This window comes from Anomaloglossus baeobatrachus, chromosome 3 (assembly GCF_048569485.1).
Source record: "Anomaloglossus baeobatrachus isolate aAnoBae1 chromosome 3, aAnoBae1.hap1, whole genome shotgun sequence".
Taxonomy (NCBI): Eukaryota; Metazoa; Chordata; class Amphibia; order Anura; family Aromobatidae; genus Anomaloglossus; species Anomaloglossus baeobatrachus.
The window spans coordinates 558,513,850-558,530,687 of record NC_134355.1 but is presented as its reverse complement, the minus strand read 5'-3'; the positions used below and the strand labels follow the sequence as shown (position 1 = coordinate 558,530,687).

General features: G+C 47.3%; 1 protein-coding gene across 1 annotated transcript in view; it reads left to right on the top strand.

Moving 5' to 3' along the window:
- PROC (protein C, inactivator of coagulation factors Va and VIIIa) overlaps window positions 1-16,838 on the top strand; it is a 115,417-nt gene that overhangs the window by 42,444 nt on the left and 56,135 nt on the right. Inside the window, exon 2 of the mRNA XM_075338638.1 lies at window positions 778-846. Coding sequence (XP_075194753.1) covers window positions 778-846 — 69 coding nt within the window. The remainder of the gene's footprint in view (window positions 1-777; window positions 847-16,838) is intronic.

Here is a 16,838-nt window from a genome sequence, read left to right as displayed (position 1 = left end):
AAGTGTTAGTGTCTGTGAGGCTACGTGCGCACGCTGCAGATTTGCCGCGGGTTTTACCGCGGATTTGCTGCAGAAAATGTGTCTAACATTGCTGCAGTCATTCCGCAGCAAAACCTATTTGTATAAAAAATGCTGTGCGCACACTGCGGTTTTTTATACCTGTAGATTTACCCGCGGATTTTCCGCTGCGGAATTAATGAGCATGTCACTTCTTTTCCGCAGGTACCTGCGGTTTTGGCAATGGTAAAAATGGTAAAAATCCGCAGGGACCAACCTGTGGCAAATCCGCACCAAACCGCGGCAAAACCGCATGCGGATTTCATTGCGGTTTTGGTGCGTTTTTTTATTGCTGGTGCGGAATTCTTTAAAAGGGTCCGGATTTTCCTTGAGAAAAAGTCACTTTCTAGTGTGCACATGGCCTGAAGGTCCAAAGTTTTTTTTTTGCCACATAAAATGTCACCAGCATCATAAATGACATAAGCAAATTGTAAGATTGTGTTAAAAATGTTATTTTGGGGCCCAGGAGTTTAGTTTTATGACTTTGCAAGTACAAAATTAGCCCTTGCCTTGATCACTGCTATAAGAAAAGGAAACAGAACAGACTACTTGCATCCATTTCAATCTGTGTATAAGTGACTCCAAGAATAATAATAAAAAAAAACTGTCTAGGATCTGATCTTCTTTCCATAATAACTATTGTTTACAAACATAGAAAATTGTATCTTTGTACATAAAAATAATAAAATGATCTTTTATTCTTTTGTCCTGTAACTTCAGATTTACTGTCGTGGAGTATTTTGTGGTTTTTAATCCTGAGTGTTATTCCACTGTATTTTACCAAGTCAAGTAAGTACCATATGTCTGCAAAATTCAATCAATTGAGTTGTGCCATTTGATAAATCGTATTGAGGGCTACAGTATGCATACAGTCGTTATCTGTCAGTCATTCAATCTTGCTTTGTAACGTCTTTTAACCCTCTGGTGGGAACAATATCTTTAATAACGAGTTTGGGAATAATGTGCCTTTCAGGCGCAGGCTAGAAAAATACCTATAATTAGTGATGAGCGAGCATGCTTGTCACTACTCGGTACTCGCACGAGTATCGCTGTACTCGGGCTGCTCGGCGGGGACCGAGTAATCTCGCGATACTCGTGCTGTCCTCGTGGTCTTCATTTCTGCATGTTGGCGCTCTTTTGAGAGCCAGCCCTCATGCAGGGATTGGCTGGCAGACCACTGCAATGCCACAGCCCTGTTAGTTGTGGAATTGCAGTGATTGGCCGGCCTGCACAGCGTGACCGAGCCTTTATATCGGCCGGCGCGCTGTGCTCTGCTCACAGCTATCCAGACTGTCAGTGCAGGGAGAGTGTCGCTGATTCAGGGAAAGCTTTGCGGCCCTTTATAGCTTTTTCAGTTGCAGGGCTGCAAACAGTGTGACCAAAAGTCCTTCTCAGGACTATTCTAGTTGTATACAGGCAGGCAGGGTATAGCCAGGTCGGAGTACAGTAGCAGAGTCCTTCTCAGGACTACTGTTGCTATATACAGGCAGGGTATAGCCAGGTCTGAATACAGGCTAGTGACCAAAAGAGTCCTTGTCAGGACTATTGTACCAGTATACAGGCAGGCAGGCAGGCAGGGTAGTGGTGACCGTATACCAGCCTTCATCATATCTGGGGCTGGTGTACACAGTGTAAAACAGTCCAGATAGTGTCTGACTTGTCTGTAATTGTCGCTCCCCAAAAAAACCTGTTAGGTTCTTATTGCGTCCGTGCTTGGTTTTTAAAACCGCACGTGTGTGCCTGTTGGTGGCAGCGTACAGGTGCACTTGTGTGCAATTTCCAGAAACTTTAATATAACGCACAAGTAGTGAATATACACGTCAGCAGTGCACAGCATTGCAAAATGCGCAAGGGCATTGGCAAGGAACAAGGAAGTGGACGTGATGGTGGTGCAGGCAGAGGCCGAGGTCGTGGGCAAGCTCTAATTTCGCCACAACAAAGGGCCACATCTAGTCGCTCGCACGTCCTGTCCCAAATTCTTGGGGACCGCAGCAGTACACCGCTCTTGAACCAAGACCAGTGTCAACAGGTTGTTAGTTGGATAGCAGATAATGCTTCCAGTCAGATTGGCACCACCACAAACACTCTGTCTTCCACACGGTCAAGTGTCAGTAGCCGTGATACTGCACCGCACATTTCTGAACCTGATCCTCCTTCCTACCACCAGGCTGAGTACACGTCCTCCTCGGACATTAATGATCCCACACTTGGACACTCGGAAGAGCTGTTCACGTTTCCATTCACACATTCTGGCCTCTCGCCAGCTCATATTGAAGTGGGTCATGAGGAGATCGTCTGTACAGATGGCCAAATATTTGAGCAGCCACGTTCTCACGAAGTTGGCAACGTGTCTCAACAAGTGGTGGACGATGATGAGACACAATTGTCAGGAAGTCAGGAGGAGGAGCAGGGTGCGGAAGAGGAAGACGACGTGGTGGATGATCCAGTAACTGACCCAACCTGGCAGGAGGATATGCAGAGCGAGGACAGCAGTGCACAGGGGGAGGGAGGCGTAGCATCACAACAGGCAGTAAGAAGCAGGGTGGTGGCCCCAGGCAGAAGTCAGGCAACCGTTCCCCGGAACAACACGACGACACAAGGTGCCTGTACAAATGTTAGGTCTTCCCGAGTCTGGCAGTTTTTTAAGTTGGATCCAGATGATTAAAAAAAGGCCATTTGCAACACCTGCCGTGCCAGCATCAGCAGGGGTACCAAAACTAGCAGCCTGACCACCACCAGCATGATCAGGCACATGTCAGCCAAGCACCCGACTTTGTGGGAAGTACAACAGAGTCGAGGAGCAGTGCTTGCTGATGTCACTGCTACGTCTTCGCTGGTTGTGCATGCGAGCCAATCCCCTGTCCATGCTGCCTGCGAACAAGCCTTCTCCACTCCTGCACCTGCAGTTGCCTACGCAGAAAGAACACCATCATCAAGCACGTCCTTGTCCCAGCGCAGCGTTCAGTTATCCATTCAGCAAACCTTTGAACGCAGGCGCAAATACACTGCCAACACCCCACATGCTACAGTTCTAAATGCTAACATTTCGCGACTGCTTGCGCTGGAAATGTTGCCTTTTAGGCTGGTGGAGACAGAAGCATTCCGTGACCTGATGGCGGCAGCTGTCCCACGTTACTCGGTCCCCAGCCGCCACTATTTCTCCCGGTGTGCCGTCCCCGCGTTGCATAACCACGTGTCACAAAACATCACACGTGCCCTGAACAACGCTGTTTCACCCAAGGTCCACCTAACCACAGACACGTGGACAAGTGCTTGTGGGCAAGGCCGCTACATCTCGTTGACGGCACACTGGGTTAATATTGTGGAAGCTGGGACCCAGTCTGAGTGAGGGACGGAACACGTCCTTCCCACACCAAGGTTTGCAGGCCCTACCTCAGTCAGTGTTTCACCCACACTCTACAGCTCCGGAATGTCATGCTCTTCAGCCTCCTCCTCCTCCTGCGCATCCTCATCCACTGTGCCCTCCACACCAGTCACAAGCTGGAAGCACTGCAGCACTGCCTCGGCGAAGCGGCAACAGGCTGTGCTGAAGCTAATCTGCATAGGTGACAAACCCCACAATGCAGAAGAGCTGTGGACAGCTCTGAAACAGCAGGCAGATCACTGGCTCACACCTCTGAACCTAAAGCCAGGAAAGGTCGTGTGTGACAATGGCCGGAACCTGGTGGCGGCTTTGAGGCGAGGCCAGCTGACACATGTTCCATGCGTGGCCCATGTGCTCAACCTCGTGGTTCAGCGGTTTATAAAGTCATACCCAGAGCTGTCTGATCTGCTGGTAAAAGTTCGCCGCCTGTCTGCACATTTTCGAAAGTCACCTACTGCTTCAGCCGGCCTTGCCGGCTTTCAGCGCCGTTTGCATCTTCCGGCTCACAGACTGGTGTGTGATGTCCCCACGCGTTGGAATTCAACTCTGCACATGTTGGTCAGGATATGTGAGCAGAAGAGGGCAGTTGTTGAGTACCTGCATCACCTAAGCCGTCGGGAAATGGGTCAAACTCCACACATAACACCTGAGGAGTGGAGATGGATGTCAGACCTATGTACCATCCTCCAAAACTTTGAGGACTCCACCAAGATGGTGAGTGGTGATGACGCCATTATTAGCGTCACCATACCGCTACTCTGCCTTCTAAAACGGTCTCTGCTGAAAAACAAACATGATGCATTGCAGGCGGAGCGCGATGAGTTGCAGCAAGAAACAGTAGTGGGTGTGGGTGATAACACACAGCCCAGCCTCGTCTCATCACAACGTGCAGTGGAGGACTATGACGAGGAGGAGGATGAAGACATGGAGCAACTCTCCGGCCAAATTGAGGATATGACATGCACACCAGTCATATCCTCGGTTCAGCGTGGCTGGCCAGAGGACAGGGTAGATGAGGAGGAGGAGGAGGAGGAGGAGGACAGCATGTTCAGTCATCTTGTTGGTCAGGCTACTGAAGTCCTGGCTGTTAAGAGTCTGGCGCACATGGCTGACTTTATGGTAAGCTGCCTGTCTCGTGACCCTCGCGTTAAGAACATCTTGGCCGACAATCATTACTGGTTGGTAACACTGTTAGACCCACGCTACAAGGAGAACTTTTTGTCTCTTATTCCCGTGGAGGAGAGGTCAACCAAAATGCAGCAGTTCCGGAAGGCCATAGTCACGGAAGTAGGCAAAGCATTCCCCTCACAAAACGCTAGCGGCATAGGTCAGGAATCAGTGGACAACTGAGGCGTACAGCCGAGAGAGGCACAAGTCCAATCCGCCAGAGGTAGGGGAACAGTCTTTAAGATGTGGGACAGTTTTCTCAGCCCCTCACGTACCACAGCCCCTGAGGTGCGGGGTAGTGCCACAAGAAATCCTAAGTTTGCCCAGATGCTGAAGGAGTACCTTGCAGATCGAACAACTGTACTCCGACATTCCTCTGTGCCTTACAATTATTGGGTATCCAAGCTGGACACGTGGCATGAATTGGCTCTCTACGCCTTGGAAGTCCTGGCCTGCCCTGCTGCTAGCGTTTTGTCAGAGCGTGTTTTTAGTGCCGCAGGTGGAATCATTACAGATAAACGCACCCGCCTGTCAACTGAAAATGCTGACAGGCTGACTCTGATCAAGATGAACAAGGGTTGGATTGGGCCAGACTTCACCACACCACCAGCAAATGAGAGCGGAATTTAAAGTTTGCCATGTACCTCCACTCACCCATGGGTACACACTTCTGGACTTTGGATAATCGCTGGACTGCTCCTCCTTCTCCTCATGCGCCACCATGATGATGACCGTTACAAATTGCAATACTTAGGCCTTTGTTTCAGGTATACCCCCAGTGGTAAATTTTTTCGCCCATTCTTTGCAGAATGGACATTACAACGACAGGAGACCCGCTCCTTTGCAATGGGAACAATGTTTTGAGGCCCTCATGCACGTCTCTACCCAGGGACAACGTGGAGCCTCCCAATTTTTGGCTGCCCTGCCTAAGGGCTATACTATAATACACCCACTTCCTTAAAATGGACACTTAATGTTTTGAGGCCCTCATGCACGTCTCTACCCAGGGACAACGTGGAGCCTCCCAATTTTTGGCTGCCCTGCCTAAGGGCTATACTATAATACACCCACTTCCTTAAAATGGACACTTAATGTTTTGAGGCCCTCATGCACGTCTCTACCCAGGGACAACGTGGAGCCTCCCAATTTTTGGCTGCCCTGCCTAAGGGCTATACTATAATACACCCACTTCCTTAAAATGGACACTTAATGTTTTGAGGCCCTCATGCACGTCTCTATCCAGGGACAATGTGGAGCCTCCCAATTTTTGGCTGCCCTGGCAAAGGGCTATACTGAAATAGACCCACTTCCTTACAATGGGCACTTCAGGTTTACAGGCCATCATGCACGTCTCTATCCAGGGACAATGTGGAGCCTCCCAATTTTTGGCTGCCCTGGCAAAGGGCTATACTGAAATAGACCCACTTCCTTACAATGGGCACTTCAGGTTTACAGGCCATCATGCACGTCTCTATCCAGGGACAATGTGGAGCCTCCCAATTTTTGGCTGCCCTGGCAAAGGGCTATACTGAAATAGACCCACTTCCTTACAATGGGCACTTCAGGTTTACAGGCCATCATGCACGTCTCTATCCAGGGACAATGTGGAGCCTCCCAATTTGTGGCTGCCCTGGCAAAGGGCTATACTGAAATAGACCCACTTCCTTACAATGGGCACTTCAGGTTTACAGGCCATCATGCACGTCTCTATCCAGGGACAATGTGGAGCCTCCCAATTTTTGGCTGCCCTGGCAAAGGGCTATACTGAAGTAGACCCACTTCCTTACAATGGGCACTTCAGGTTTACAGGCCATCATGCACGTCTCTATCCAGGGACAATGTGGAGCCTCCCAATTTGTGGCTGCCCTGGCAAAGGGCTATACTGAAATAGACCCACTTCCTTACAATGGGCACTTCAGGTTTACAGGCCATCATGCACGTCTCTATCCAGGGACAATGTGGAGCCTCCCAATTTGTGGCTGCCCTGGCAAAGGGCTATACTGAAATAGACCCACTTCCTTACAATGGGCACTTCAGGTTTACAGGCCATCATGCACGTCTCTATCCAGGGACAATGTGGAGCCTCCCAATTTTTGGCTGCCCTGGCAAAGGGCTATACTGAAGTAGACCCACTTCCTTACAATGGGCACTTCAGGTTTACAGGCCATCATGCACGTCTCTATCCAGGGACAATGTGGAGCCTCCCAATTTTTGGCTGCCCTGGCAAAGGGCTATACTGAAGTAGACCCACTTCCTTACAATGGGCACTTCAGGTTTACAGGCCATCATGCACGTCTCTATCCAGGGACAATGTGGAGCCTCCCAATTTTTGGCTGCCCTGGCAAAGGGCTATACTGAAATAGACCCACTTCCTTACAATGGGCACTTCAGGTTTACAGGCCATCATGCACGTCTCTATCCAGGGACAATGTGGAGCCTCCCAATTTGTGGCTGCCCTGGCAAAGGGCTATACTGAAATAGACCCACTTCCTTACAATGGGCACTTCAGGTTTACAGGCCATCATGCACGTCTCTATCCAGGGACAATGTGGAGCCTCCCAATTTGTGGCTGCCCTGGCAAAGGGCTATACTGAAATAGACCCACTTCCTTACAATGGGCACTTCAGGTTTACAGGCCATCATGCACGTCTCTATCCAGGGACAATGTGGAGCCTCCCAATTTGTGGCTGCCCTGGCAAAGGGCTATACTGAAATAGACCCACTTCCTTACAATGGGCACTTCAGGTTTACAGGCCATCATGCACGTCTCTATCCAAGGACAATGTGGAGCCTCCCAATTTTTGGCTGCCCTGGCAAAGGGCTATACTGAAGTAGACCCACTTCCTTACAATGGGCACTTCAGGTTTACAGGCCATCATGCACGTCTCTATCCAGGGACAATGTGGAGCCTCCCAATTTTTGGCTGCCCTGGCAAAGGGCTATACTGAAGTAGACCCACTTCCTTACAATGGGCACTTCAGGTTTACAGGCCATCATGCACGTCTCTATCCAGGGACAATGTGGAGCCTCCCAATTTTTGGCTGCCCTGGCAAAGGGCTATACTGAAGTAGACCCACTTCCTTACAATGGGCACTTCAGGTTTACAGGCCATCATGCACGTCTCTATCCAGGGACAATGTGGAGCCTCCCAATTTTTGGCTGCCCTGGCAAAGGGCTATACTGAAGTAGACCCACTTCCTTACAATGGGCACTTCAGGTTTACAGGCCATCATGCACGTCTCTATCCAGGGACAATGTGGAGCCTCCCAATTTTTGGCTGCCCTGGCAAAGGGCTATACTGAAATAGACCCACTTCCTTACAATGGGCACTTCAGGTTTACAGGCCATCATGCACGTCTCTATCCAGGGACAATGTGGAGCCTCCCAATTTTTGGCTGCCCTGGCAAAGGGCTATACTGAAATAGACCCACTTCCTTACAATGGGCACTTCAGGTTTACAGGCCATCATGCACGTCTCTATCCAGGGACAATGTGGAGCCTCCCAATTTTTGGCTGCCCTGGCAAAGGGCTATACTGAAATAGACCCACTTCCTTACAATGGGCACTTCAGGTTTACAGGCCATCATGCACGTCTCTATCCAGGGACAATGTGGAGCCTCCCAATTTGTGGCTGCCCTGGCAAAGGGCTATACTGAAATAGACCCACTTCCTTACAATGGGCACTTCAGGTTTACAGGCCATCATGCACGTCTGTATGCAGGGGCATTGGTGAACCTCACAATTTTGGACTGCCCTGGCAAAGGAAAATACTACAAAGACTCACTTCCTCAAAATGGGCACATTAGACTCAAGAGGCCTTCATGTACGTCTCTTCTCAGGGACATCGGAGTGCCACACAATGTTTTCACGTAAAATCTTTCATGTATTAATCTCAAAAAGTAACATACACCAGCTCTATCTCACTATAGGGTATGTGCCCTTAACATTTCTGCCATGAAAAATCATTTTGGGGTCATTTTGGAAGGTTTTCTGGTGAGTCCGTAAAAATGGCGTGAAACGCGGACAAAATTGTTCACAGCTGTGACTTTTGAGTGATAAATGCTTCAAGGGGTCTTCCCCATGCTGTTGCCATGTCATTTGAGCACTCTTCTGAGACTTTTGTGCCATTTTTAGGGTTTCTCCATGCTGCCGGGGGGTCATTTCACAAAAATACTCGGGTCTCCCATAGGATAACATTGGGCTCGTTGCTCGGCCCGAGTACACGAGTATCTTGGGAGGCTCGGCCCGAGCTTCGAGCACCCGAGCTTTTTAGTACTCGCTCATCACTACCTATAATATCTAATTTTTGCAATTTCAGTGATCTAAAAGTGATCAGAGACCTTTATATGGATGCAATAAAAGAGACTACACATTATCAGGTGCAAAACAAACCCATTTACTCAACATAAAAGTAATAGCTCTGAAATACACACATTTCAAAACTCCCACCAAATAGCCCCCAGTTATAACACATAACGGTTAAAAAATCATTTCAAGGCACCTAAAATAATATTAGACACATAATTATTCAGAATTAGATCCTGAAGTTTCCCCAGAAAAAACACATTTGCAGAGCAAAGAGCAAGAGCAACCTTATAAAGTGTGATGTGTTCGGGAACAATGAGCCTGAGAAGCCAGCGCAGGTATATCTGCCCTCCTGAAGCTCTGTAGACCAACTGTGGTATCAGGTTTCAAACAGCAGCTAGAGCCAGGAGACTACCTGGGGAGAGGGGATTTCCTGAAAATCTGGTTAGGAGGGACCTACAACTCTTCCCTTCACCTCGCCAAACAGACCTATTTCACCACCCTTATCTCCTCACTAGCCAACAATCCAAAAAAGCTCTTTGACACCTTTCACTCCCTCCTCAGTCCCAAAGTACAGACCCCTATCACAGACTTTCATGCTGATGACCTGGCCTCGTATTTCACAGAGAAAATAGAAAACATCCGCCAAGAGATCAGCTCCCAGCCACCAAGCTTTGTGAATCCCATCCCTCCCCATATCCCATCCAGCTCACTTTCCACATTTGACCCAGTAACAGAGGAGGAGGTCTCCAGGCTCCTCTCTTCTTCTCGTCCTACCACTTGCCCTACTGATCCCTTTCCCTCACACCTACTCCAGACACTCTCTCCAGTTGTCACCACTCACCTAACTAAAATCTTCAATCTCTCTCTCTCTTCTGGTATCTTCCCTTCCTCCCTCAAACACTCTACCATTACTCTATTATTAAAAAACCTTCCCTTGATCCGTCCTGCACAAGCAACTACAGACCAGTCTCCAATCTCTCCTTCATCTCTAAACTCTTGGAGCGCCTGGTCTACTCTCGTCTCACCCACTACCTTTCCACTCACTCTCTTCTAGATCCTTTACAGTCTGGCTTCCGCCCTCTACACTCAACAGAAACTGCCCTTGTCAAAGTGACCAATGACCTATTGACAGCAAAACGTAACGGTGACCACTCTCTGCTTATTCTTCTTGACCTTTCTGCCGCCTTCGACACTGTTGACCACCATCTCCTTCTCTCTATGCTCCATTCTATCGGCCTAAAGGACACTGTTCTTTCCTGGTTCTCTTCCTATCTTTCTGGCCTCTCATTCAGCGTATCATTTGCTGGCTCCACATCTTCTCCTCTTCCTCTCACTGTTGGGGTCCCTCAAGGTTCAGTCCTTGGCCCTCTTCTTTTCTCCCTCTACACTGCCCCAATTGGAATGACCATCAGCAGATTTGGCTTCCAGTATCATCTTTATGCTGATGACACACAGCTATACACCTCATCCCCTGAGCTCACCCCCGCTGTACTACAGAACACAAGAGACTGACTGACTGCAGTTTGCAACATCATGTCTGCTCTCTATCTGAAACTTAACCTTTCCAAAACTGAACTTCTGCTTTTCCCTCCATCTCCCAACCTTCCTAAACCTGACATCTCCCTCTCTGTGTGTGGCACAACGATAAGTCCTAGGCCGCAGGCCCGCTGTCTGGGTGTTATACTTGACACCGATCTCTCCTTCACCTCCCACATACAATCTCTTGCCCGCACCTCAAGAACATCTCTAGAATTCGCCCCTTTTTCACAATGGAAACAACAAAAACCCTCACCGTGGCCCTGATCCACTCTCGCCTTGACTACTGTAACTCTCTATTAATTGGTCTCCCCCTAACTAGACTCTCCCCTCTACAGTCCATCCTTAATGCAGCTGCCAGGGTCACCTATCTGGCTAACCGCTACTCGGATGCCTCTGCTCTTTGCCAGTCATTGCACTGGCTGCCCATATATCACAGGATCCAATTCAAATTGCTTGTTCTCACCCACAAAGCTCTCCACAGTGCAGCACCCCCCTACATCTCCACCCTCCTCTCTGTCTATCATCCCACCCGTTCTCTACGCTCTGCAAATGACTTTCGACTAACATCCACACTAATTCAAACCTCCCACTCCCGAATCCAAGACTTCTTCCGAGCTGCACCAAACCTCTGGAACGCTCTACCCCAAGAAGTTAGGACAAATCACAACTTACTCAGCTTCAGACGCTCCCTAAAAACGCATCTTTTTAGGGCGGCCTATCACACTCCCTAGCCAAACTAATTTCACCTAATCCCTCTACAACTTCTCAGAACATAACCCCACGTCAAACTCCATGGCACCCAAATGCATCTCAAGGCTCTGGCCAACTGGTCCAGGAAGCCATTATCTATCCCCCATGAGATGGCTGGATTGTCATTGTAAATAAGCACTTGTACCTTGCCCCTCCCCGCATCTCATTGTAGATTGTAAGCTCTCAGGAGCAGGGTTGCCATTTTTCCCTTTAAATATTGTATCTTCTATAATTGTTACTTGTTTGTATATGTTTATGTATATGATATGTATATGAGCCTCCTGAATTGTAAAGCGCTGCGGAATATGTTGGCGCTATAGAAATAAAGATTATTATTTATTAGAAGCGCCTGTCAGGCACATTAATCCCATCCGAGGGTTAATGCTGTACTTAAATGCTGTATATTTTGTCTTTTAATGCTGTACATCCGTCCCCCACCCAAAAAAAATGTTCCCTAGACTATGTTCACATGTCCAATAATCATCCTTTAGTATGGATTCAGCAGCAATTAATTCACAAAAAAAGTTGTGCAGGCACAATGCAATTAAAAATGGATAGCTGTTTAAGGCTATGTGCGCACGCTGCGTTTTTTGTGACCACAAAGATGCAGCGTTTTTGGCCCCCAAAAAACACACACAAACTGCATGCGTTTTTGTGCCTTTTCATGCGTTGTTTTCTGCATTTTGCTGTGTTTTTCTCCATTCAATTTAATGGGTGAAAAACACAGGGCAAAACGCAAAAATAATTGACATGCTGCATCTTTGTGGTCACCACAATCACGCAGCAAAAAATAAACTGCACTGTGCGGACAGCAAAAATTAAATCTCATAGAGTTTGCTGAGGAATGAAATGCATGCAGTTTTGAGACCAAAACTGCACCCAAAAAACGCAGCGTGCGCACAAGGCCTAATGGCTACATTTTGCATAGACTTCAATGTTAAAAAAAAGCAAAAAAAAAACCACATCCAGTAGAAATCAGTTTTTTTTAGTTGGGCAAAAAAATGTTGTGTCTGCGCAATTTATTTATCATTTGATTGCTGTTGGATCTGTTCTAACAGACGATTACTGGACATGTGAACATAGCCTTAGAGAAAATATGTCAGTAAGATTAACCTTCCTCAATCCCCCATCCCCAAACCACATATAGAGGCACATGGGCCTTAAAAAGGTGTCTATGGAATAATATTTCAATCTGTTGCTGCATTCCTGAGTAATTAGCATTTTCATTAATATGCAAATGATACATTGACTGCTGTGGGTGTGACACCAGAGCACTTAAAGTGTAACCGTCGTTTTAATTTTTATTTCATAAATCAATACTACACATGAAACTAACTCTGTAATCTGCTTTTTTTCCCTGCCAGAATGGATCGGTCATTATCAAAATTCTCAATTTTAGGTAAAATCTGTATTCAGTGAAGACTTTCCCATTACTGAGATAGGAGATGGTAGTTGGTACTGATGAGATTCTATGGAGGAGGGAGGAACTAGATGCAGAGGGAAGAGCTAGAGACAGAACTCCGCCCCTCTCCTACATAAAATCTTAGCACCAACTGCTATCTCCTATCTCAGTAATGGGAAAGTCTTCACCAAATACAGATTTTACCTCAGAACTGAAAATTCTGATAATGACTGATCACGTCTGGCAGAGAAAGAAGCAGATTTCTTTGATAAGATATATTACAAAGCTGCTTATTTTCATGTGTTGTATTAATTTATGAAATAAAAATGAAAACGACAGTTATGCTTTAACAAGTTTTTGTCACCCTAGATTCTTTCCCTGCCCGGAATAATCTTCCTTAGGCTGGTTTCAGACGTCCGTGTTTAATCAGGTACCAGTCACATGCCTGGTTATGGTCATACGTGTGTCATACGTGTGTCATACGTGTGACATCCGTGTTTGCATGCGTGTGACAGGTACCAGAGAAAACACGGGTCTGTGAAATAAAAAGATTTTTCATATTTACCTGCTTTCTCAGTCTCTGCTGCCTCCCGCTCATTATATTCATTGATTATTCACCGCACTCAGGAAGCCGGAGCATCGCGGGTACAGCACTGCCGAGGACAGCACTGCGGGGACAGGTGAGTATTCACAAAGCACAGTGACATCCAGGAGGTTATCGGAGTTTCCAATGAACTCTGATGACATCCTGATGTTTCCCGCCACACCCGCGCTACAGCTTCACGGGTTTATCAGAGTTCACTGGGAACTGTGATGCTGTCCCCGCAATGTTCCGGCTTCTAGGTTCTCACCACACACATACACGCACACACACACACACACACACACACACACACACACTCTCTACTGTATACTCACCCAGTGATGCGGTCCCCGGCACTGAAGTCCCCAGTGCTGCTCCTGTTCCAGCTCCACAGGGCACTGAATATTCAGTGAGTATAATGAGCGGTGATAAGGAGCAGGACGCAGCAGAGCCAGAGACAGCATAGCTGGAGAGAAGTAAATATAGAAAATATTTTTATTAAAAAGACCCATATTTTCCCTGGTATGTTTTACACTGATGTCACACAGATCACATCAGATCCGTGCTGCCGGAGATGCCTGCGTGTGTGCGTGCGGGGTCATGAAAGGTCACACGGTCCGTGTGCAAACACGGACGTGTGAGGCACATTATAGAATAACATGGGTACGTGTGACATCCGTGTTAAAAACGGATGTCACACGTACCGAAAACACGGACGTCTGAAACCAGCCATAGTTTGATTGATAGCTTGCTGTCTGATTTCCTTGCCTGGCTGCTGCCATCATATAGACATCATACTGATAGCAATCAATCAAGCTAATGAGACTGATGAAAAACAACCTGTGCAGGCGGTGGCTGGTAAATGAAAAAAAAACCCTATAGCGCTTAGCGGGGTTTGCCATGGTCGCACAGGCATCATAAGGGAATTATTTGTTATAGGGTGGTCAACAAAGAGTTAATGTTTTTGAATATTTACAGGCGGTATGAGGTAATGCGAACAGCTGGGGCGAGCCGGTTTATTCCAGCTGTTGCGCGCTCTTTTTCTCTAATTTGATTAGTTATTTAATAATTTGTGCGGGAATAAAGAGTATTTAAGGCCGTCAGAGCAGTCAGCTGTCAGTCCAGCTGATGAAGACTGAAGAAACATGAACGATCTTCTTGAACAGCTGCTGAGGAGAGCCGGCGAGCGGGGCGGAGAAGAATGGCTGAGATCCTGCCTGGCGGCGGCTAGTTCGCCACCACTTCAAGCAAGTGAAGAAGCGGTGACTACGCGGGAAGAGCGGCATGGAGAAGAGATGCGGTCCGGAGCTGAACCTGAAGCGGCGGCGGCGGCGGTGGAGAAGAACCTGAGCAGAAAAAGGAAGAGGAAAGAAATCTACTCACCGCCGGCAGCGTCAGCGAGGAGTAAAGGGTCGGAGCGGAAGAAGACGCCGGTGTCCGGAGCTCGCAGGGCGCCATCGCGAGATCGACAACGTCATCAGAAGGAGTCTGGTGTCGGGTCAACAGGATGTCGCGGCAGGTCACCTGATCGGGGCGGCCGGAAGAAGATGGCGGCGCCCAGGGAGCGGGGTCGCAACAGAGGCCGGAGTGTTCAGCCGCTGCCCGTGCAAAAGAGCAATTCTAGGGCAGCGGCGGCGCTCAGGGCCTGGGTCGGCGACGGCCCCGCTTCTGAGACAGGGCATGAAGAGGAGGCTGAAGTCCAGAGTTGCCCGGAAGATGATCCCGATCTGGTCAGCGACGAGGGATCTGGCGGAGGCGCTCGTCGGCAGGACGCCACAAGGGGTGAGATATCTTCTACCCCTTTCCCTGTGCATAACATTTCCCCTAATGATTTAAAGGAGGTTGTAGTCAGTACATTGCTGGATGTTTTTAAAAATAGTAATTTTAATTTGCCTTTGTCAAATGGCTCAGGTAGTAATAGGGTTCCAGGGGTTTCTGATTCTTTTCTTAAGGAGGCTCTCACTTGTGAATTATCACCTTTGGGTTTTCACTTGGGCGCCTCTATTAAGGAAAAGATTTGGAATGGGGATTTTATTGATGTGTTTACATTGCTTCCAGTGCAGCAGCATAGATTGGAAAGGAAGGATGATAAGCAGGATAATGATGATAGACGGAAAATATTTAGATCATTCAATAATTGGATCCAAGCCTTTTCTATCTATGCTGCGGTGCTGGGAGAAAAAAGAGCTAATTTATGCAGTGGTTTATTTCAGCATGTGGATATCATACTGGAGGCCTACCGTAATTTCGGTGGCACAGCATGGTTGATATATGATGAATCATTTAGGCAAAAGAAATCAGTGCATTCCCATATCAAATGGGGGGAGAAGGATGTAGGCCTTTGGCTTAATCTAATGCTTCCTCAGAGGAACAGTTCAGTAAGGCCTAACTCTCAGGTAATAAAAAAAGGGGTGTGTTTTGCGTTTAATGAGGGTTCATGCAAATGGTTAAATAATTGCCGTTTTCGGCATGAATGCTCATTTTGCGCAGGATCTCACCCTATGTCCAAGTGTTTTAAAAAGAATGCTCAATCTAGTTCCCAGGGAACCTCTCTCAAAGAGCAGCTTAATAAAAGTACTGACGCCAGTGAGAGTGGAAAAAATGCAGCCATGGCTCGACCTTTTTCCAGACACGGAGAAACGTGAGCTGGTTCGAGAAGGTTTTACACATGGGTTTTTTGTTCCAGAGTTTTCTGGTCCTGGTTGTTGTATTTTTGAAAATTTAGCCTCAGTTAGGGAGCATCCTTTGATTGTGAAAGAAAAAATTTCAAAGGAAGTGGAATTGGGCAGAGTTGCCGGGCCATTTAGCTCCCCGCCATTTGTCAATTTTAGAGTTTCTCCGCTAGGTTTAGTACCTAAAAAAGAGAAGGGTAGCTTTAGACTTATCCATCATTTGTCCTACCCTTCAGGAGGTTCTCTTAATGATCAGATTGATTCTTCTAGTACATCAGTAAAGTATGCGTCTTTTGACATGGCGGTAGCTTTACTTAGGCGTTTTGGTAGGAATGCTTTATTGACTAAGGTAGACATTAAAGCGGCTTTCCGGTTGCTGCCGGTTAACCCGTCCGGTTTTAACTCTTTAGGTTTTTGTTTTGAAGAAAAATTTTATTACGATATGTGTTTACCGATGGGGTTTTCGCTGTCATGCTTGTATTTTGAGGCGTTTTCATCTTTTTTACAGTGGGTGCTGCAATTTGAGGTTCCAGTAGGGGGAGTTATTCATTATCTAGATGATTTTTTGTTTATAGGTGATTGTAATTCTTCGGTTTGTTTGGATTTGTTAGAAAAGTTTGTTGATTTGGCTTGTTTATTTGGAGTCCCACTAGCAGATGAGAAGACCGTGTTTCCATGCTGTAGGTTGGAATTTTTAGGGATTGTGATTGACACAGAGAAAATGGAGTGTTTATTACCTGGAGAAAAAGTGTCAAAACTTAGGTGGTTGATTGAGGAAATGATGGGTAAAGACAAAACTTGTTTGAAGGACTTACAGTCTTTATTAGGTTCATTGAATTTCGCATTAAGGATTATCCCGATGGGTAGAGTATTTTCCAGGAGTTTATATGATGCGACAAAAGGATTCAAATCCCCCCGTTCGCATATTAGGCTCACGAGGAATATAAAGGATGATTTATCGGTTTGGTTGGAATT